The following is a 22052-nucleotide window of genomic DNA, read 5'->3' as shown; positions in this document are numbered from 1 at the left end:
AAACTGGTTGAAAAACAATTACTAAACACAGTTCAAACAAACAAAAACCACAAAAGAATCGGAGAGCTCCACACCAACGGATCAGCTTGATACCACCAATAATTTGATAATAAAGATCAGGCTTTATTCACACCTTCTGTGTATTCATGAGTTAACAGCAGCTCTTAAATGTATACAGATGTAATATTCACATACGTTTTGTAATATTGTGTCCAAATCAGAGCAGAAAAAAACAAAGACATTTGAATAGATACAAAAATCAAACATTTTAGAAGAGAACGAAACATCACGGTTGTTTAAGCTAATGAGCATGAAGCTGTGTCCTCAGCAAGTCTATTCCCATCGTGCTTGCAGTTAGCGCAACTGCGGCCACCTCACTCTCGCCAACAACTGTTTTGACCTCCGTCGTCATGCCATCACAGCAAGTCAGGCAGATTTCTAACCGGCTTTCCAACGCTATTTGGAGAATGTTTTGTGGACCGATGAATCTAAGGTTGAATTGTTTGGGAAGAACACGCAGCACTAAATATGGCGACCGCATACCAACATGAAAACATCACAACGGTGCAGTACGGTGGAGGGAACATCATGGTTTGAGGCCTGGACCGCTTGCCATCATTGAGGGAAGTTATACGTCTAACAGAATAATGTCGCCAGCTAAAGCTCAGTAGCAGTAGGACAATCACTCTAAACATAAAGGTAAATCCACTACAGAATGACTTTAAAAAGTAAAAAAGGAAATACCGTTTGGAGTGGCCCAGAGCTTAATTTGCTAATTCCAAAGGGTTCACATACATTTTCTTGCCATAGCTAGATATTAGTTCTAGTGTTGAGTGTATAACTAGTGTATATCATTTAGTGTGGTGTATATTTGCATTGGAAATGTCAATATAAACATCTCTATAACACAAGTGTCACATTTCCTCAAAGCTGCACTACTAGTGTGGAAGTTATAGGTGGCCTGGCATATGGCGACATCTCCTGGCAACATACTGCAGTCTCAAAATACTGTATACTTTCCTGTTTCTGCAATTCCTGCTCTCTGACGTCAAGGAATTCTGCAGATTAATTATCCACTTCCAAAGAATAGGCCATTGTTTGGCTCATTTTTTTTGTTTTGTTGCCATAAATTAACAAATTGTACAAAATGTGAAGTAGCAGGTTTTGTAAATTATATCTACCTCATTTAACGTGAATTACAAAATGCAGTGACGTTTAACGATATGTGTGAGGTAGAGGAATATTGTCAATATTATATGAAAACCACTGAACTTTAAAAGATTCCAAGTGGACATAAGCTATCAAAATGTTTATTCATTATAACAAGCAAATTACAATCAAATAAAATTCCATGTTAATGTTATAAAGATGAAACACAAAACTAAAACATGTTCATTGCAGCTTCACTTTAACATTGTTAAAGAACAAGACATTTCATATCAAAGACAAACATAACAATATATCAAACATATCATTATTTTTAATATGCTACAATACAGTTCTGTACACTCAAATTATTATGCTACTATGCTTTGTTATTGTATTTTTTTACACAATGGATAAAAAAAAAAAAAAAAGGGATCTTGACAGAATTTTAGGAAGCCCAGACTATATCAACAACACCCAAATAGTCAGTGCTTGGCTGTTGCCCAGCTAAAAACAGCAAGTATATAGCTTTCATCTAAATAAAAAAAGGGGACATAAGCAGGTATCCTTTGGAGAGGGCATTCTCAGAGATATAGAAGGATGTTGTTGAGATGGGCTGAAATGTCAGGACACTGTTTTGTGAATTTCCAAATTGTAGCTCCTGTTCCAGGATGCCAGCTTTCACAGAGGAAACTACCACAAGCCGATTTACACCTTTATGCTTCTTTGTATAGTCAGTTATGGAAATCCGAGTTTCACTGTACACCCTTGTGTTAACCCAGGGCCTCACAGGCCTTTACCGTCCTTCACACCATGTCACACATAGTGCACATCAAAGAGTGGGCATACAGACTGGGAGATCAAACATAGTGGGAGAGCCAGCCACACTAGTAGAGAGGTCACTTGCCAGTCAGTATATACTATAGTGTGTTTTAGTATCCATAGATGTCATTGTCCACCCATCCGGCCTCTAGTGCTGAGGGGTTCCGACAGGTCTCATAAATGTCATTAGTGACAAAACCACACTGTGTAATTCTGCTCTGAACATTCTCATAGTCCTCAAATTGACTGTTGGTGGAAGTAACACTAAATGTTGTATCTATTTCTGAGCTCATGTACTCCAGATGAGCTCCTGGCTGCTTGAATTTATCGCGTTCATAATCATTTAGACTTTTTGGAGATGCTGTACGCAGCCACTGCCCTGGAACGGCGTAGATTTCATTCTGTTCTTTTCTCCTGCAAAGACACAGTTATGAAGTACATTTAAAATGGCAAATATGGGTTGATAGACACAATAATTAACAAAGATAAATGTTAAATAATGTAAGTACCACATTACATACCTCCTAGACTTGACTCTGAAACAGAACACCCCTGACACCACCGATATCAATAGCAGCATTACAGGTAAAGTAGCAAGGAGGATGTAGTAAATATTAATTGTGTCATCTGAAAGAGAAACTGACAGAAAGGCTGAAATAATTGAGAAGGGAGGGCTAAAGCATATTTTCAATGAAGAGAATACAATTTGCTTTAGAAACATTAATATTGTGATGAAACATCATAAATTGCAATTGATTGTAAACTTAATTTATAATTTATTGCTGAATTACCTGATGACTCTGAGAGATCTGTTTTCATCCTGTCATTGTCCAATGTATTGGGTGGGTGCTTTGGAACCAAAGTCAAGTGATCAAGACCTAACAACAAAGTATTACCATGAATGATGAATAAGCATTTATAATGTTCGGCCTTAATAATAACAACTGACTTAATATGGTGGATAAACATTTGGGCTATGTTTCTATATTTAACAAGAGTATGTAATCAAACCAACAGAATGTATATTATAAAAACCTTCTAGGCATCCCTTCTAGGTACAATTCGAAAATATAACTTTTACAAATTATATTTTACCATTAGTTTTTCATTAAATTGGTCACATTTTAGCTTTTGAATGTCTTGAAATTGCATTTATGTTGCACATATATATATTTTTTTTTAAATTTGTATTGTTTACTTACATAATTTGTACTATTTACAAGTATTTACATTGATATGTGGAACACACCCTTAATCGGTACTGTCTCTTTAAGACTAGTGCCATCAGCCAGTAAGCGCACATTAATGAGAGACTAGTGCATGGTTTCTTTAGCCCATCCATGTGTGATTAGAATTAAATGTTTCTTTTTTGTTGTTTTAATCAACATCAACTGTAAACAGAAAGGGGTCATGCCATGAGGAATCAAATTTTCCTTGATCTTTTGACATACAAGAGTTTATTTTACTATAAAAACATACTGTAAGTTTCATATCTCAGAACTCCCTCCCCAGTCCATAAAGAGGATTTATTGACACCAAGTTTTAGAAATGCCCCGTTCTCTACATCCTTATATTAGTGATGTCACAAAGGGTACTTAATAATGCATGACTGCCTCCAACAAGGCATAACACCATTGCCTCCATTTACATCATTGCCTGTTTGTCAAGGAGAGAGCAGGACAGGTACAGCATTCCTACAAACATAGAGGAACTATTGCCAGTAGCGGTTTTAATCACCACACAATTGCGTGGGCCCCGGATGTTGAGGGGGCCACCGCCCCAGTAGGAAAGCTCTGCAAAAAATATTTGAGGCGTGACATGATGTTCTGGGTCCATGCGCAAATATACTGTTGTCAGCACTCTTAGAGCAGTTCACATTAGAGGTCCGCCAAAGTAGGACTTTGAGTTCGGGTTTGTAATTTATCAAAATATTTTTGAGTTAGGGGCCGTTTACACCAAACATGTTTTTGCATGTGTCTGCTCTGTTTTTCATTGTTTTTTAAATGAACGTCCTTGACTGCTGCACCATGTCTCGTTGTTTCTTAAGTCTCTCATGCAGGACCAGCACATTTTTAAACACTGCATCAAGTTAAAAATAACTTCAGGTCTCAAAAATGCATGTCAAGACACCTGCGTTCTGTTTCATTCTTTGTGCTGCGTCTAGACAGTTTTTAGCACAGGTGTCACAAAGATTTAATGTTCTGAACAAGTTCAAGATGCAAAGAGGAAACCGATAAAACGTTTAACATTATTTCAGATGATTTTGCACCAAGCAAAGTTTCAGAGCTTGATAAACGGCAATGTTGTTTTATGATTTAAAATCAATTTTATGTAATTTTCAAAACAACAGTTTGGAAATGGGGCCCCAGGTTGGTCGGTTGCTTGGGGCCTCAGAAATCGTAAATCCACCCCTGACTATTGCTATTGTTGTTATTGCACTAACAAAAAGACTGAAATGCCAGAGAAGAGTCGAAAATGTTGGGACGTTCCTGGCTGTAGAAATTTGGCATCTCTGCACAGTCTTTTGAAGGATGACAATGTTTGTTTTTATTCCTGAATTTGTCAATGTAGATTATATGCTTTGGCCAGCACATTTCTCTAAGGATTCTTTTGAGAACTATTATGATTCACACTTTGCAAAGAAACTTTGAGAGATGTAGCTGAACCAGCAACACTGGACATGACACAGTGAGTAACAAATATAATACTAATGTTTCTGTCGGTTTTTTTTATATTCATAAAATACTAGATATTCAGAATTGTATTGTCAGACGTTTTATCACAAATTAAATCATGAATTCGAAGCGGATTGTGCTTTTTACATGGTTACCAAAGAAATGCACAATTTCTCATGAATGTTTGATGTAAGGGATAATTATATTTATAATATAAGAATAAATATAGCGCAGAGTGCAACGAAAGACAGTTGTGTAGTATAGTGGCTGTGTCTCATTTTAGACACAATGTCAGTTGCCGTGACACCGTGTTTCCCACAGAAGGCGTATTTAAGCACCCTTACTACAAACTTTCATTGTGCGCTTCACATAAAATGGGACATATAGAACGGAGTGCTTTCAGGTAAATCGCTTGCAGATTTAGAAAAAAAAAAACCTGAGTTCCACAAGTGTTGTGTTAGGGGTGTTTGCACTTCAAAAACTTTAGCCAATCATAACACAGTGTGCGTGTATATCGAAGTCTTAAAGGGGCAGCACAGAAAACGGAGCTTTTCAGACAGAGGGCAAGAGACAGAGTGACTTAATGTAATTTAGTACTATATAATGACTGTTTTTGAACAAAATCATTTTCTGACATTATAAGTGAACCTCAATCACTGGTGAATGAAATGAAATGAAAAGTTTGCCAGCCAGTGGCTAATCGTTTAAATTTGTATTCGCATAGCGTGAGAATTGGTTGCATATGTGAGTGATTGCCTTGCATTATAGAGGGTTGCCACATGGAGTGAAAGTTCGATCTTGGGATTTGAGATTCGAGATGGTTCAAAAGAAGATTGTGATACATCGGAAAATGTATATATATATATATATTTTTTTTTTTCCCAGCCCTATTTGTTATAGCAATATAAAGAAATGAAGTTGAAGGTCACCATTATTATTATACCATTATTGTGTAGGAAAAAGTAGCAAAAACATCAGATAAAACGTAAGGATTTGTTTACCTGTGTGTGATGTGAAATTTCCTTCTGGAGTGGGAACAGGATGCTTCTCTAAACACAAAGGAGTCAGCAGAGCATTAAATGAAGTCGAATTATTACATAATTCGTTCCCTTATTTACACTTAAAGATGCTCGTCTCATAGTTGTTGCCTATTAAATACCTTTAAGTGACAGCTAACATTAACATAAGCAAAGGCCCACCTTCTGAGTACTTGCAGATGAAATTATTCTTGGTATTGCAGTTATTGTCAGTCCACTTGAACAGATTGTGCTCCCTCTGGCCAGCAGAAGAGGAGGGTCGGTAGAGCAAAGCCACACATTGATCATGACCGCACGAGGGCTCAGTCACCAGCCAGTTCCTGAGATACAAAGTGTGCTCACACACACATGTAACTAATGAAAAGTCTATCTTAAGACAAGACAGCTGAGAGTGCCTTATGTCACAGACTTCTATTTTAAGTAACTTTGCAATGCATGTTTTCAAGACGTGGTGTGGAGCAATGCAGAACATGATTCTAAAAAAAGTTTGTTTAAACATTTGTCAGAATATTATGACTGCTAATATCACACCTGAATGTGGCCTGACTGTAATCCAGCCAGTAAAACTGTGATGGACAATCTGCAACCGAGTCTTTGTACTGTGGGTTCCTTCGTAGACCTATCCAGAAGTCTCCATCTGTGGCCCTGAACTCCTGAACAAACCTCTCTACCAGACGCTGCTCATTCTCGGTCTCAATGCTGAGCAGCTCTCCATCGTCGTCCCTGCACTTCTGTTTGGCTGCCTCAAAGCTTGCTCTGAGCCTGCTGTCCTGGAAGCTTGTGATCTTATAGCAGGGCTTTTCTGTCCCTCTCCGGCATATCCTCTGATCTGTAAGCCACATAACAAAGAAGTAGCTCACAAAAACACTTTAGTGCTGAACTCAAAGTACTATTATGGAAATATCATAGGGACAGTAACAGGAAAGTTGGCTGAGAGGAGGAGGTTACCAGGAGAACGTCCACAAACTGTCAGGCGGAAAATCGTCTAAAGCAAGCAAAGTCATGTGTGCAACAACATCAGCCATTTCCTCCCTGACTAATAAACAGCGTGCTGTGACCCAAATTTAAATAAATTCTTAAGGGGCCGTTCAGTCATAACACGTCATTGTGCTAAAAAGAATAAGAATAAGCTAGAACTGAACGCAGGTTTCTCGATAACCCTTTTTTACAAGTTGAAGTTGACATGGCGTCTAAAAAACGCGACACTCTACTGCAAGACGCGGCGTAACGGCCACAGACGTGTTTACATTGAAAAACTATTGAAAAAAAAAAAAAGAACAGCGCAGACGGACGCAAAAAACGCGTTCGGTGTGAATGCCCCCTTAAACGATAAATAAAAGCGAGTAAAAGGTAGAAAAACGCAATTCACGACTGTAAATAAAAAGATAAAACTCATAAGAAATGTTTTGTTTCATCATTAGACGGTGGTTAAACCGAAATAACAAAACACTACATTTCACTAAATATTTTCAGGTTCTGGAAAACATGAATAGTTTAAAAATGTGTGTTATGTTGTCTCTTAAACACAAACCATCGTATTATTGTGACAATTATCAGATTATGCAACAGTCTCGCGCGCAGTGCACTCAAACGATCATTTTTCTGTCAAAGGATACTTCAAAAGCCATAACAACTTACGGAGAGAAAATCACTGTGCATGAAACGAAACGTTTACATAACGCACAGGCATATACTTACCACTGATCGCTTTCGATGCGCAGCTGGGATGTAAACAAACTGCCAAAACAATTCCAATCAGTTTCATGTACTCCATCTCTACATAGTTTCAAAGGGCGTGCGATTGCCACTTCACGATCGACGCGTCCAGATTTCAGCTGGACTGATTCTAGATCATGGCAAAACGTCCTGTTGCCAGACGAAATAAATGCATGCAGAGTTTTGATTCTGAAGTTTCAGACGACTCAAGAAAGTATCCGACTGAATGCGCCTGCCTGCTAGCAGAAACAGTTATAGCCTCATGTCTTTTCTTCGGCTGATGTTTTTTTTTTTTTCACCCACTCATGTTTTTTTTATTTTTTTCAATTTTCATTTGTAATAATATTACCCTGTTATTTATGTATAACATCGAAGTTTATTTCTTTATTGACACCTTTTCTATTTGGGTACAAATCAATTTCAGCTTTGTTAGGTATTTAATTTGTTTTTTGTTTCATTTTGGTTATCATAGAGCCTATAGGGTAATTCTATTATGAATGTATGCATAATTTTGGTTACTGCAAACTGTCAAAATTACAAACATCTTTGACCTGCTTATGTTAAAATGTGCTGCATAAGATAATTAAAACTGTGCATCATCTTTTAGCATTTAGAATAATTTGTGCATAAATCACCATGTCAAGGGCGAGGCCATTGTGGCACTGGTCCACCCAATCAAAATGGCCGGAATATAGTAATAGTTTGCAATCAAAAATGAACTGCATTTCGTCACATGCATGATAATCATCACTTTCCTGTTATAAATAATGTCAGATTTATTTCTTTAAAAAATGTCAAATAAGATAAAAACAAATGGATCGCGCTTCTCACGGAGTCGCTCCTGTAAACGGATCCACTCAGCACTAGATAATTGATCCACTTTGCATGGTTTTGTTGCACTTATTTTTTTTTACATTTATGTGAGATTGTGGTAAAAGTTTCAAGATGGGATGGTATTTCTGTTCTTTGGCATGCAGGGTGCTTAATATCCATCACAAATTACTAACACAATAGCTACATATACATGCAGAGCATTTGGCCAGGGTTTCTAAATAACCTGAATGTCCGGGACCAGCCTTCATTTTAACGTGCTCTTTACCAACGTCATATTTTGGGCATGTGTATTTGACATTAAAAGCAGAAGTGGAAAGTAACAAATTACAACTACTCTTGTTACAGTACTTGAGTACATTCTACTTTGTAAAGTATAAATAAAACAAAAGTACTTTTACTTGAGTTGGTTAAAAGTGAATTATTCATACATATAATGTTTTTCCGCTGTCTGGTTCTTCGCGCCATTGCGTGCACAGACGGCTCTCCGCTTCTATCAATTCGCATCAGTTCGGTATTGTACTCCTGCATTAAATTCCGTAACTATTTTCAAGGGTGTAGATTTGGCTTGAACATTGGGGGGTTTGGTTTGAAATTCTTTTTCTCAAGCCGTAGTAATAATTTGCAATTAATGATTTTGGCAGTATTTTTTTTTTATCAATTTAATGCATCCTTGGTGAAAGGAAGCATACGTTTCTTTCAAGAACATAAATGTCTTTGTGTTATAAAATGGAAGCGATGGTATATATATATATATAATATAACTTTTATAAAGTAACTTGTGACGTAATTACTTGAGTAAACTACTTTTCGGTAAAAGTTTTTCGGTAAACTACTTATTTACACTTAGTTAAGTCATACTACTACTTCTTGTACTCAAGTGAATTATTTCTTCAGTTGCAGTACTTTTACTTAAGTAAAAAAAAAAAATCTTTCCAGCACTGATTAAAAACCATTTAATCCTAGCGCATTTTCATTTTATTTTGCATGGCTTCTCTCTTTGCTTGCATGCTGTATGTGCACAAGAGAGTTAAAGAGCTCTATATTTTGTCTCTTGACATTTCTCTTGATTTATACATGTTGTTTTTGCACTATTTTCTTTGTATGCATCTCAGCTGCCACTGCTTTGGCAACGAATGTAGCCTACAATTATTTGTCTTGCCAATAAAGCACATTAAAACGGAAAATTAGAGTGCAAAAAGTGAAGTGACTGTGAGAAAAAAAAGCAATTTTAATGAAAACTGACATCAAAATGCGCTAATTTGCGTACAAAGGAATGATATAGCCTAACAATTATTTATCAACAACAAAATTATTTTACATTATTTAACATGATTTAACAAAAATAAATGAATATTTATTGAATATGAATATGTCTGAAAATGATTAAAAATAACATTTATCACCAGACTAACGCTTGCTACGAATTTAATAGGCCTACAAAAAATGGAAATATTGTCTATATCAAGACAGTATCAAGTGGTAATTGTCGGGGAAATTAAACAAAACTGCTAAAAATCTGTCAAGTCCATCCGAGTGACAAAGATTATTTTGTAGTGAAACATTACTGTCACTTGTCAATAGCCTCCCCCCAAAAAAGAAGTATTAAAGAAAATAGTATTGAAACAATGAGCGTGTTCACATGCACATTCTTACACCGATTTTGCTTTATAAACTGACAACACGTGAGGTCATGTAAACGCATTAAAAGGCATTCCTTTATCGCTGTAAGGTCATAAACGCCATAAGAATACACGTCAACACTGGTAGGTTTCTGCCCATGGATTTCGTGTGGCATGTAAATACCTTTAGCAGTGTTCTCACCGGCTTATCCAAACGCATGTGTTAAGCGCATGTCTCTTCACGGTTTGACATCAAAAGCAGAGAATAACGTGTTATTTAAAATCTTATGTAAACACTGTTTTCTTACTTTGTCAGATTTTTTAAATAAGCTGATTTTTGGGAGTAAATCAAATCATGCAGATACGGGTCAGGAGCTCCAGTTAATGTTCACATCAAGCATCAAAAATGGGAAAAAATGTGATCTCAGAGATTTCAACCATGGCATGATTTTTGGTGCCAGACGGGCTGGTTTGAGTATTTCTGTAACAGCTGATTTGGGATTTTCACGCACAGCAGTCTCAAGAGTTCCTCAAAAACAAAAAACATCCAGTGAGCAACAGTTCTGCAGATGAAAACGACTTGTTGATGAGAGAGGTCAATGGTGAATGGTCAGACTGGTTCGAGCTGACAGAAAGGATATGATAACTCAGATAACCACTCTGTACGGTGAGCAGAATATCATCTTAGGATGCGCAACTCGTTGAACCTTGTTGCAGCTGGGCTACAACAGCAGAAGACCATGTTGGGCACTTTATTAGGACCATAGTGTTCCTAATAAAGTGCTCAATGAGTGTATATTAGGCTGTGTAAATGAGTGAATATTGACTCATAATGGCTCTGGAAGAGGTAAACTTAATAATATTCACAATGAAATCAGAAAGTAGTCACAGAATAGAGGTCCACCCTGTTTTACCAAGGTCCACCCACGTCTGGGCACCCACTTCTGGCCTCTCCACTACAACATGTGTAATTACTGTAGTTTTTACAATCCCTCTACATTCTGTTCTGAGTCATTTAAAGTACAGAGACCAATTTTGTTTGGCTCACTTGCTAACTGACAGAGGAAGTAAGATGGCTTTTTATGAGGGTGAATGGTCTGTCTGAATTCAAAGGATCTCAGTGAGTGCTGCTGACCCTGCCAGCTCACAGTCAGACACACTATCCCCAGGAATAGGAAGCCAGTCAGGAAAGGAAGCACACGTTTTTTTAACAGCCTGTTTCCTCTTCATTTCTGAGTTGTATGTTGTCCCTTTTCATTTCCAGGCATTCCCCCCTTGACCTGGCAAAGAAAATAAATTACTTATTCAGAGCTTAAAATGGGAAATATAAGCTGTTTTTACTTGGGTTACTTAGTTAAAACTTGAGTTAAATATCTGGTTAAGCTAGAAGAGGCAAATCTCTTACTGTGTAACAGTGTAATTGTGTATGCCATTAAAACTTTGTGGGATATTATGAACAGATCTTGCAGATGTCAGGAGGTTTTGGAAAAATAAGGGTGAGGCCATTGGGCCAGTGGCATTGCATGTGTAGTTTGTTTGTGCTGATGTCTGGCAGGCTGCCCAGACTCATCGCCCCTCCTTACTGAATGGAGAATCTGTCATGTCTCTTTATTAGTGGCACAAGTCTGTTCTTTTGACAGCCTCCAACTTCTGAACTAATACTTGATTTTATTTTTTTAAACTACTTAAACTAAGTCTCAAAAAGTTATTGTGGTGCAACAAGGTTATTTTCTCCTAGGCAGTTAGTGTCTGCTGTAACACAACAGATAACTACAACCTTAATGCTTATTTTACTAAGACATATCTTATTATATTTTTTTAATACCTTCAAGCCTAATAAAGTATTTAATTTGAGTTGTGCAGGGATAAGGCCTTCTAATTAAATATTATAGGGATAGTTCTTAATTTACTCACCCTCATGTTCCAAAGCTTTATGACTTTCTTTTTTATGTGGACCACAAAATAGAAATGTGGCAGAATGTTAGCATCAATTACCTTTTACGTATTTTCATTTCATGGAAAAACATGCAATAAAAGTCACATCCTGCTTAACATCTCCTTTGTGTTCCACAGAAGACAGAAAGTCGGGTTTGGAACAATGAGAGTGAGTAAATAATGACAGAATGGCAATTTCTTTTGGGTGAACTATCACTTTAAGGAATAAATTCTGATATTGTTATTGTATTACAGTAGCTTTAAAAACATTAACATACATTATACTGGAGCTAGTAAAATAATTTTGATAAAAATGTCAATGCCCCCATTAATAGAGAAGCTATATTGAAGCTTAGTTTGTGAATAAATGACTATGTCTCAAGTCATCAGCTTAAGTCTGAGTAAAGTGACAAATAGTTGTGTGAGATATTGTAATATTTAAGTCTTAAAAAGACTTGAGTTCTCTTAATTGTCCTCACGACAATGCTACAGAGACCAAATATCAAATATGAAGATAAAACATTAAGTAAAGCCTGGTTTATATGCAACATATGGCAAGCCAATTTAGCTTTTACCGCTCTCAGCATTACTAGTTTAATTGCAGTTTTACTAGTCATTTTTAAATTAGAGAGCGGTAAAATAGATTTTCAACTAAGAATTTTCTCTCTGTTTGCATTTTTACTAGTACAAAGGCAGTTGCAGATCTCTACAACTGAATTACAGAGCACTGCAATTGTAGAAACTCCAATTAAAGAGATCTACAATTGATTTTTCACTAGAAAGTATTATAATAACAGAGCTGTCTAATGACATTTTTACTAGTAAGAATGAAATTGCAGAGCTCCACAATTGAATTACAGATCTCCGCAATTGCATTTTTACTATCCCGAGGATACAAAACTCCAATTAAAGAGATCTACAATTAATTTATTTAAGAATTATAATCACAGAGCTCTCTACTTAAATTTTTACTAGTAATAATTCAATTGCAGAGCTCTTCAATTGAATTACAGAGCTCTGCAAGTACAATTGTACTAGAAACGACTCCAATTAAAGAGATCTAAAATTGCTTTTTACTAGTAAGAATAATATTCACAGAGCTCACTAATTAGAGGGCTCTACAATTGCATTTTTTATAAGCAAAAATTCCAGTTGAAGAGTTCTGCAATTTGATTCTTACTTGTAAAAACTCAATTATAGTTAAATGAAATTTTTACTTGTAAGAATTGCAAAGCTTTAAAATGGGGTTCTTATTAGTATAAACTAGTAAAAACGCCTAATGGTTATTTATCTCTATGTTGATGGATTATAATATAAGTAGCATATAAGTCCAATACATTCATTCTTTGTTGCAGTGTGTGTAGTGTTTTACTCTTAATCTAAGCGACATTGCACATATGGCGCCCGATCTTAACCCTTGTGCATCAATTTAAAAAAGTTACTCAAAGGTCCTTAGTGGACAAATGATATTATATATTATTTTCCACTTTCAGTGAGTTAATTCTGTCATGTTCACTGTTGTCTTTTTGTTTTTGTGCTTTTATGTTGAAGTTTAGTTTAGTTCCTGTTTCCTGTTTGGTTTTTGTAGTCCTTTTGTAGTTTCTTTTTATGATTGATTTTCCCCTGATTGTTCCTCCTTCCCTGATTGTTTCCCCAGGTGTCCCTCATTCCCTTGTTTGTTCCTTTCTGTATTTAAACCCTGGTTGTTCGTTCAGTCTCTGTCGGTCGTTGTTTGATGAATGTTGATGTTTTGCTCCGTTGCCTGTCTTCCCGTTTGTTCATCCAGTTCCTTGTACCCTCGATGTTTTCCTGATTTCGTTTTGTTTTCCCCATGTGGCGGTTTTCATTTGTTCCTGTTTGTTTTGTGTTCACTTTAATTTATAATAATCCACATTTTGATCCCACTCCTTGTTTAACCTCGTCTGCATCATAACAGAACGACTGACCACAATGGATCCAGCGGTTCTTCAGGCAAGCTGCCGCCTCCTGAACCTGAGGCAAGGAAGCCGCCCGGTAGAGGACCACATTAGAGACTTCCTGGACCTAGCGTGGGCTACCGACTTCCCAGACTCCTCCCTGGTGGTGTTCTTCCGGGCTAATCTGACCGATTCGCTCAAGGAGCTGTTGCCACTGGCGACGCGCGGCTGGAAGCTCCGCGATTTTGTGGAAGAGACTTTGCTGGTCAGCGGCTTGCCACTCACTGTGGGCGTGGAAGAGGAGCCAACCTCACCTCCCTCAGTGGTGACTTTCCACTCGCCCATGGCTCTTCCCATCATGCCTGCCCCACCTGTCAGCGTGCCAACCCCCATGCCTGTCGCCGTCAACGAGCCTGCACGGTCCACTTCGTCTGCCCGGAGGAGAAGACGGGCATCCGTTTCCCGGCCCACGCCTGCCTCGGTCTGCGAGCCTGCGCCCACATCAGCCACGGTGAGCGAGCCTGCGCCCACGTCAGCCACGGTGAGCGAGCCTGAGCCCTCGTCAGCCACGGTCAGCGAGCCTGAGCCCTCGTCAGCCACGGTCAGCGAGCCTGAGCCCTCGTCAGCCACGGTCAACGAGCCTGAGCCCTCGTCAGCCACGGTCAGCGAGCCAGCGCCTGTAGCCTCGACCGTCCCTGAGCCAGCGCCTGTAGCCTCGACCGTCCCTGAGCCAGCTCCGCCTCCCGAGCCTTCTAGGGCTCCGCCTCCCGAGCCTTCTAGGGCTCCGCCTCTCGAGCCTTCAAGGGCTCCGTCTCTCGAGCCTCCCAGGGCTCCGCCTCTCGTCTCTCGAGCCTTCCAGGGCTCCGCCTCTCGAGCCTTCCAGGGCTCCGCCTCTCGAGCCTTCCAGGGCTCTGCCTCTCGAGCCTTCCAGGGCTCTGCCTCTCGAGCCTTCCAGGGCTCTGCCTCCTGAGCCTTCCAGGGCTCCGCCTCTCAAGTCTCTCGAGCCTCCCGAGCCTTCCTCGGCTCCGCCTCTCGAGCCGCCCAGGGCTCCGCCTCTCGAGCCGCCCAGGGCTCCGTCTCTCGAGCCTCCCAGGGCTCCGCCTCTCAAGTCTCTCGAGCCTTCCAGGGCTCCGCCTCTCGAGCCTCCTATGGCTCTGCCCCCTGAGTCTCTCGAGCCTCCCAGGGCTCCGCCTCCCGAGTCTCTCGAGCCTTCCAGGGCTCCACCTCCCGAGCCTCCTACGGCTCCGCCTCCAGAGCCTTCCAGGTCTCCGCCTACCGAGCCTCACTCTGCTCCGCCTCCTGAGCCACCTCTTTGGCTCCACCTCCAGAGCCTTCTAGGCCTCCGCCTCTAGAACCTCCTACGGCGCCACCTCCATCGGCTCCACCTCCAGAGCCTTCCAGGCCTCCGCCTCCCGAGCCTCCTACGACTCCGCCTCCCGAGCCCCCTACGGCTCTGCCTCCTGAGCCTCCCTCAGCTCCGCCCCCTGAGTCTCCAGAGCTTTCCATGGTTCTGCCTCCCTCGGCTCCGCCTCCAGAGCCTCCCATGGTTCTGCCTCCCTTGGCTCCGCCTCCTGAGTCTGCCTCGGCTCCGCCTCCTGAGCCTCCCGAGCCTTCCTCGGCTCCACCTCCTGAGCCTCCCATGGTTCCGCCTCACTTGGCTCCGCCTCCTGAGTCTCCCTCGGCTCCGAATCCAGAGCCTTCTACGGTTCAACCTCCTGAGCCACCCATGGCTCTGCCACATGGGTCTTCCATGGCTCCGCCCTTGGAGTTCCCCATGGCTGTCCTATGGCCACCTCCCAGGCCTCCTGAACCTGTCCCTGTGGCCGCCTCCCAGGCCTCCTGAACCTGTCCCTGTTCTGCGGCCATCTCCCAGGCCCCCTGAACCTGTCCCTGCCCCTTGGACTTCCTGCCTGCCCCCTGTGCCCCCTTGGAATTCCTGCCTGCCCCCTGTGCCCCCTTGGACTTCCTGCCTGCCCCCTGTGCCCCCTTGGACTTCCTGCCTGCCCCTTGTGCCCCCTTGGACTGCCCTCTTGCCCCTTGTACCCCCTTGGTCTGTCTGTCTGCCCCATGTGCCCCCTTGGACTGTCTGTTTGCCCCTGGTGCCCTCATTTTGTTTTTTTGTGGGTTTTTTGTCATTTTTGTTTTAGGATCGTCTGGAATCCGATCCTTTGAGGGGGGACTCTGTCATGTTCACTGTTGTCTTTTTGTTTTTGTGCTTTTATGTTGAAGTTTAGTTTAGTTCCTGTTTCCTGTTTGGTTTTTGTAGTTTCGTTTTATGATTGGTTTTCCTCTGATTGTTCCTCCTTCCCTGATTGTTTCCCCAGGTGTCCCTCATTCCCTTGTTTGTTCCTTTCTGTATTTAAACCCTGGTTGTTTGTTCAGTCTCTGTCGGTCGTTGTTTGATGAATGTTGATGTTTTGCTCCGTTGTCTTCCTGTTTGTTCATCCAGTTCCTTGTACCCTCGATGTTTTCCTGATTTAGTTTTGTTTTGTGTTCACTTTAATTTATAATAAACCGCATTTTGATCCCACTCCTTGTTTGCCCTCGTCTGCATCATAACAAATTCATTAACCAATATCAGTCCTGATCATAATTACCAAATATTAATTTGGACTTTCCATTGACATAATGATTTTTATACTGTACAAACTATATATTCTCTCACCTAAACCTAACACAACCCCTAAACCTAACCCTCACAAAAAACATTCTGCATTTTTACATTTTCAATAAAACATAGTTTAATATGTTTTTAAGCTATTTAAATTATGGGGAAACTAGAAATGTCCTCATAAACCACATTTGCAGCATAATACCCTTGTAATTACCAGTTTGAAACATAAAAAAATTGTCCTCGTAAACCACATAATCATGCGCACGCACACACACAATTTCTCAACACACATATAAAACAGCATTTTGGGAGAGACAATGTCTTCAAATCATACTCAGATAAATATATAAAATTAAGACTACTTTGTGAACAGATTTATACAGACAGGGTGTTTAAACTGTCTGTACAAAAAGGTTGTTTGCTGACAGCCAGAGGAGAGAGAGACGCACAAAGCTGTGTGTGTGTGTATGCGGTAGACGACTGAAAAGCATTGTTTTTGTGTGTTACACTTAAAAGTGTGTAGAAATAATGAATTACATGGACTGTTACCCAGCTCCCACTTCTATCACAGTGGTGCCGAAACCCGGGAATTAGGAAGAAGAAAACTCTGTCACGGAGACTTCGCCTGCTGACCGAACTGTTCAAGACCCTCGCCAGCATCCAACAAACATAACATCAGTCTCTGCTTGACCTGCACGTGGAGCAGGAGCAGCGGTTCCAGGTGCTCCTCCAGGCTCAAGTGGAGGACCGGAATGTGTTATGGAGCTTGGTACACCAGGAGGGATCTTAAGCCATGATCCCGGACTCCCTTTTGGCCATGCCTCATGTCACACTCGTGAAGATGGGGACAACCCTGAGGGTTTCTCAAACACTTTGAGCAGACAACTGGAGCGTGGAAGTGCCCTACTGCCACTGTTGTCTGGGGAAGCTCAACTTGTGGCCCAACACCTTCCTGCGTCCAACCTCCTGGTGTACGAGGACATGAAATGAGCCACCTTGCAACGGGTCGGGATGTGTCCTGCAACACTTTCCATTTTGTAGAGCTCAACAACATTTTGCTGCACATCATAACTATGTTATTTGGTCTTACACATTTTGATGGATGACTAAGAGCATTTGGCTTGTGTGTTACCTCATATTTATACCACTGTGAAACAGGAAGTCATGGCTGAATGGGAATATACTTCAGATATATTTAGTAAATTTTATTATTGTGAATATTTTGAATGAAAAATCAAAAGGATTAACAATTAAGACATATTTTTCACAGCCTTCTTTGCTCATATTTACCAAGGGTGTCAATATTTTTGGCCGCAAATGTATGACCCCAAACCAGTTCCTCGGAGACCATTCAGCTCGCCGGTTTGCCCTAACCATCTCAGCTGACCCCTACGGGTGTGGGCGTGAAGTCAGGACCAGTCTGCTGATGCTGCGGGGAACCTGGTCACTTCCAGGACCGATGCCCCGCGATGGAGGTGGCGACATTGGTCTGGATCCTCGACACACCACAGGCCACCTCCGATAGAGCAGGTGTGTACTGGATACCTGTGAGCCTTGGAGGATTCAGGTTATAATCAAACATCCATTCACCAAAGCTTGGTTCAATCCAAGGATTTTGATATAGGCCGGCGGGTGAAGGTAAGGTGTGTGTACAGGGATATTCAAAATTACCCTTTAGTGCCGGTCATTATTAAATTTCGGGCCAAAAGCATAGTGTTGAATAGAATGTTTAAAAGCATAGTCCCTGCCTCTCCCACCCACTAATCTTGGGTACGAATTGACCGACATTTACTACTTTATTAAGGGAAATATGTGTGGATGTGTCCTGCAACAAAGTGAATCAGTGTGTGGTGTGTGATTCACTGGCTGAGGAGGTGGTGCCAGGGCCGTCTACATCAGCTCCACGTCAGGAGGATGTAGGGAGGGGGAGGATGTATTTGCAGGTGGTGTGCGGCATGCCGTGAATGTCAGCTGGTGAATCTGCCGGTCACCCCAAGAGCACCATTGCGCCCCCTTCTGTTGATCGAGGTCCCCTTCGAAAGAATTGGTATGGACCTCGTCTGGTCATTAGAGCGGATGGTATGCAGGCATCTTTTTGTGTTGGTTCTGGTGGACTATGCAGTGCGATATCCGGAAGCAGTGCCTCTGCACAACATTTCAGCACGAAGTCATCCAGTCACCAGACTGATCTGACTAAAAAGGGGGCACCAGATCCAGAGCCGGATGGAGCCGTGTCAGCAGGCAGTCATGCTGGACGTTCCGGCAGGCCGTTATTGCACTCTCCTGACTTCTCTCTCTCTTTAATCTTGCAGACGGACGCATCGGACAGGGGGGTAAGAGTGGTACTGTCCTAGATGGTGGAGGGGGTAGAGCGCCCTGTGCTGTACATTAGTTGCAACTCTCGCTGAAGGAGTGTTTGGCCATCAAGTGGGCAGTCCTCACCCTCCGGTACAATCTGCTGGGTTGTGCTTTCACCATCTGTTCAGCCATGGCCCGCTTCAATTGGCTCCATTGCATGAAGGATGCCAAAACGCAGATCACCCGTTGGTATCTAGCTTTCCAGCCTTTTAAGTTCGAGGTGGTCCACAGGCCGGGGCTATTGCGGATTTCCTCTCCAGAAATAGGGTTAAGGGGATTAAGTGAGAGGACGGATGGCACTCCGGCCTGAATCGAGCGATGGCGGCATGTGGTGATTTGGCCATGGCTGAGTGACGTCTGTGGAGAGTGAGGCCAGGAGAGGAAGAGCGGTAAGGATTGACACATGTGGGAAATTATCTTTAACAGCTGTTCTGTGTTCCAGTGATAGCTGGAGAGGGACAAAATGGCAGTCCAGAAGAGAGAGGAAGAGATCCACAAAGCTGTGTGTGTATGCACGTGTATGCAATGAAAAAAAAAGCTGAAAAAAAATATTTTTGTGTGTTACGAATAAGAATAAGAAGTTTGTAGAAATAAAGAATTCCATGGACAGTTACCCAGGTCCCGCTTCCTTTTTCCCAAGAAAGCCAGAACCAGTTGTATCACAACCAATTTGCCCACTACCTTTTTCACACTTAATAAAAAGGTCTAAACAATGCACTTTTTTCACCCAAAAATGCTCTTCAGACATGTTTGTAGGTTCTCTGGTTTGTGTGCAGCTATGCTGTATTTTCTCTTGTTAATATCGCTTGTGGTCCCATTAAAGCGAAAACAAAACAAGTTTTAGCTTGAACGCCCCATCTCGCGCCGCGTGCTGTGTAACTGTTGTTGCTCTCGTGCAAAGAGCTCTAAAGCTTGCGTGCAGGCTCATGAATGCACACAGGAGAATAATAGTCAGTGAAACTTTTTACTAAGTAATACATTAAATTTCGTTTTGTTTTGCACCAAAACTTATCGTATGTTTTCATAACAATCATGAGTTTCAGGGAATAATTTATTAGACTTCTGAATTATACCTTTGTGTCCTTTTGAAGCTTTAAGAGGTGGTCGCCATAACTGTCATTGTATGACATCACTGAGAATACCCCTCCCCTCCGCTGGTCATGTGATTCTAACATGGCAGCCCCCATGTGCAGACCCTCTCCATGTAGAATAATAAAACAGCTTTTATAAGGTTACTGATATGACTGGCGTCATCATTTTAATGTGAGTGATCATGATTTTCTATGTATATTTCAAAATTACAATAAAAAATTACTGAATGCACCTTTAAATGTAAAAGTCATCATCTTGACTATAAAACACTAGAATCTTAACTATTAACTGTGCTGGAGTTTATAGCCACGGCCAGACAGTGTTAATAGCCTACTACTGTTTTTTTAAGTGTTTTTTCATCTTGTATATGACCAGCGAACATTAACTATTATTATCATACCTGGATTGGTAAACGTAAAGTTCAGCAAAGCGATTCTTCACTGCTGTTTATGGTTAGATTAGCTGAATTTTCTCTGCACTGCCGTCTGTCGGAGAAGATTGCACCTGCGGTGCGCTTCAAGTATAAATGCCTTCGGGCCAACGAGAGTAGCGCGCGCACGACGCTTTGGCATTATGGAATAAATACTTATGGTTGTTCTAAAGAATTTCTGAGCTCCCCAGTAGGTGGCAGTATTGGAACGGGGATAGATATTCAGAAGACGCTCCAACATTCACCATTTCGAAATATGTAAACCCCCTGATATGATATTATTAAAATAATGATTAAAAATCATTTCATTATTAAAAAGGATAAAAGGGACATTGAACAAATGTGACTGAACAGATGTCTTTTGAGGCCTCAGGCTATGAATAATAAAAGTCATGAATCATTTGACCACAAAGCTCCATTCTTCACAAACTGGTCTTCCCTCGCTGGTAAACAATTCCCAGTACCCTTTTTTACATAATTTATGAGGCATCTTAAATAAATCTCATATCTACAGGTTCATATTACAATATTACAATATTTGCTAGCATAAGAGATGGAATACAACAAACACATAATGACAGATTTTTCGGGTTGGTCTACTTTTTTAAAGACAAGAAAAGACACTTGTAAAAAGTGCATTGCTGCCACAGTATGGACATTTGTGTCTTCTTCGGTGTGGCTAAAAATCTACGGGGCATAAAAACTGAGTAAAGGTTTCAATGTAAATAGATGGCTAATGGAAGAGTTCTGAAGGGTTATGAACTACTGTATTTGGTGGCTTTTATTTAAGTCTGTGGTTATAAAAGAAGTTATTGTAAAACTTGAACAAATTATGTTTTATGAAGTGCAGAGTTTAAAAAGAAACAAGTAAGATTCATAGACCTTGTATGTTTGACCTTTCAGCACATCTACAAACCATGTAAGACTGTCAACAGTAGATGTCTAGAAAGACCCTCGCAGTCATGTGGATTAATGTAATCTGAGAATAAAATTTGTGTACATCATTGTTTAGATTTCTATCACTATTGAGTTGCTTTATCTAGAGGTGGAGAATGTAAAAACAAAATCTACAAGGTGTGACGCATCTCAGTATAATCTGAATATAATACGTGAAATATGTTCTCTGACTGAGGGGCTTTTTGGTGCAAACAAGTTTTGCGCACTTCATTCAAGGTTCTTTGATAGACAATACTGTCTCTCAGTCAAAACTAACGCTTTTGCCTTTAGCAGGGGAGTCTTGAACTAGATGCTCACAGAACATAGCTGATGCTTGCATGCAAGCCAGACAGACAAAACAAAGACTATTTATGGTGTCCTATGTTTCATACCTTGTGGCACATTATCACATTTCTTGTATTCATAATGTTCTAATCCCAGGAGATGATGCAACATTTTATGTTTCCAATGATTTATGCACAATAGACTCTTAATTTGCTTTCTAAAGTTTAAGATTGAATAACATATGGACAAATAAATGGTCCCAGATGGCTAAAACGGACAAATGCAATCATGCAGAACAAATAATAAAAAAAACCTGCAATATTATAAAATGTTTGTGCACACATTTTATGGTATTCTCAATTAGTTAATATATACAGTATATCGTATAATATATTCAAACTGCATAGCAGACAAAAGAATAAAGACAATTGTAATAGTATAAACTCACGTATAGCCACATGTCTTCAAATAATACATAAATAAATAATATAATTACAGTTTGTATCACAGCCTCCCTTTATAATGAGAGTAGAATTACTAATTACCTGAAATCATAGAACAGGTGATATGTGCCAAAAACGCTGTTATGGCATTCAAGAACCGTCATTGTTGACCAAGTAATCCTTCTAAAGAGAAA

At 40.5% G+C, this 22052-nt stretch overlaps 1 protein-coding gene across 4 annotated transcripts; it reads right to left on the bottom strand.

The window, feature by feature from the left end:
* Positions 1 to 1302: 1302 nt before the first annotated feature.
* Positions 1303 to 7679, bottom strand: laynb (layilin b). 4 transcript variants are annotated; one of them, XM_052106964.1, is made up of 7 exons: positions 7379 to 7679; positions 6212 to 6509; positions 5843 to 6000; positions 5645 to 5692; positions 2760 to 2846; positions 2490 to 2619; positions 1303 to 2382 (listed from the first exon to the last, which is right to left on the bottom strand). In XM_052106964.1, the coding sequence occupies exons 1-7, from the start codon at positions 7452 to 7454 to the stop codon at positions 2079 to 2081; spliced, it is 1101 nt and encodes a 366-aa protein (XP_051962924.1). In that variant the 5' UTR covers positions 7455 to 7679; the 3' UTR covers positions 1303 to 2078. The 4 variants fall into 4 exon arrangements, with proteins under 4 accessions (XP_051962924.1, XP_051962925.1, XP_051962926.1 ...); XM_052106965.1 differs by having other exon boundaries at positions 2490 to 2607; XM_052106966.1 differs by having other exon boundaries at positions 2490 to 2595.
* Between the last annotated feature and the right edge of the window lie 14373 nt (positions 7680 to 22052).

The sequence above is a fragment of the Xyrauchen texanus genome, chromosome 36 (assembly GCF_025860055.1).
Source record: "Xyrauchen texanus isolate HMW12.3.18 chromosome 36, RBS_HiC_50CHRs, whole genome shotgun sequence".
Lineage (NCBI taxonomy): Eukaryota > Metazoa > Chordata > Actinopteri > Cypriniformes > Catostomidae > Xyrauchen > Xyrauchen texanus.
The sequence above is the reverse complement of the archived record's forward strand: the minus strand, read 5'-3'. Positions and strand labels throughout refer to the sequence as shown.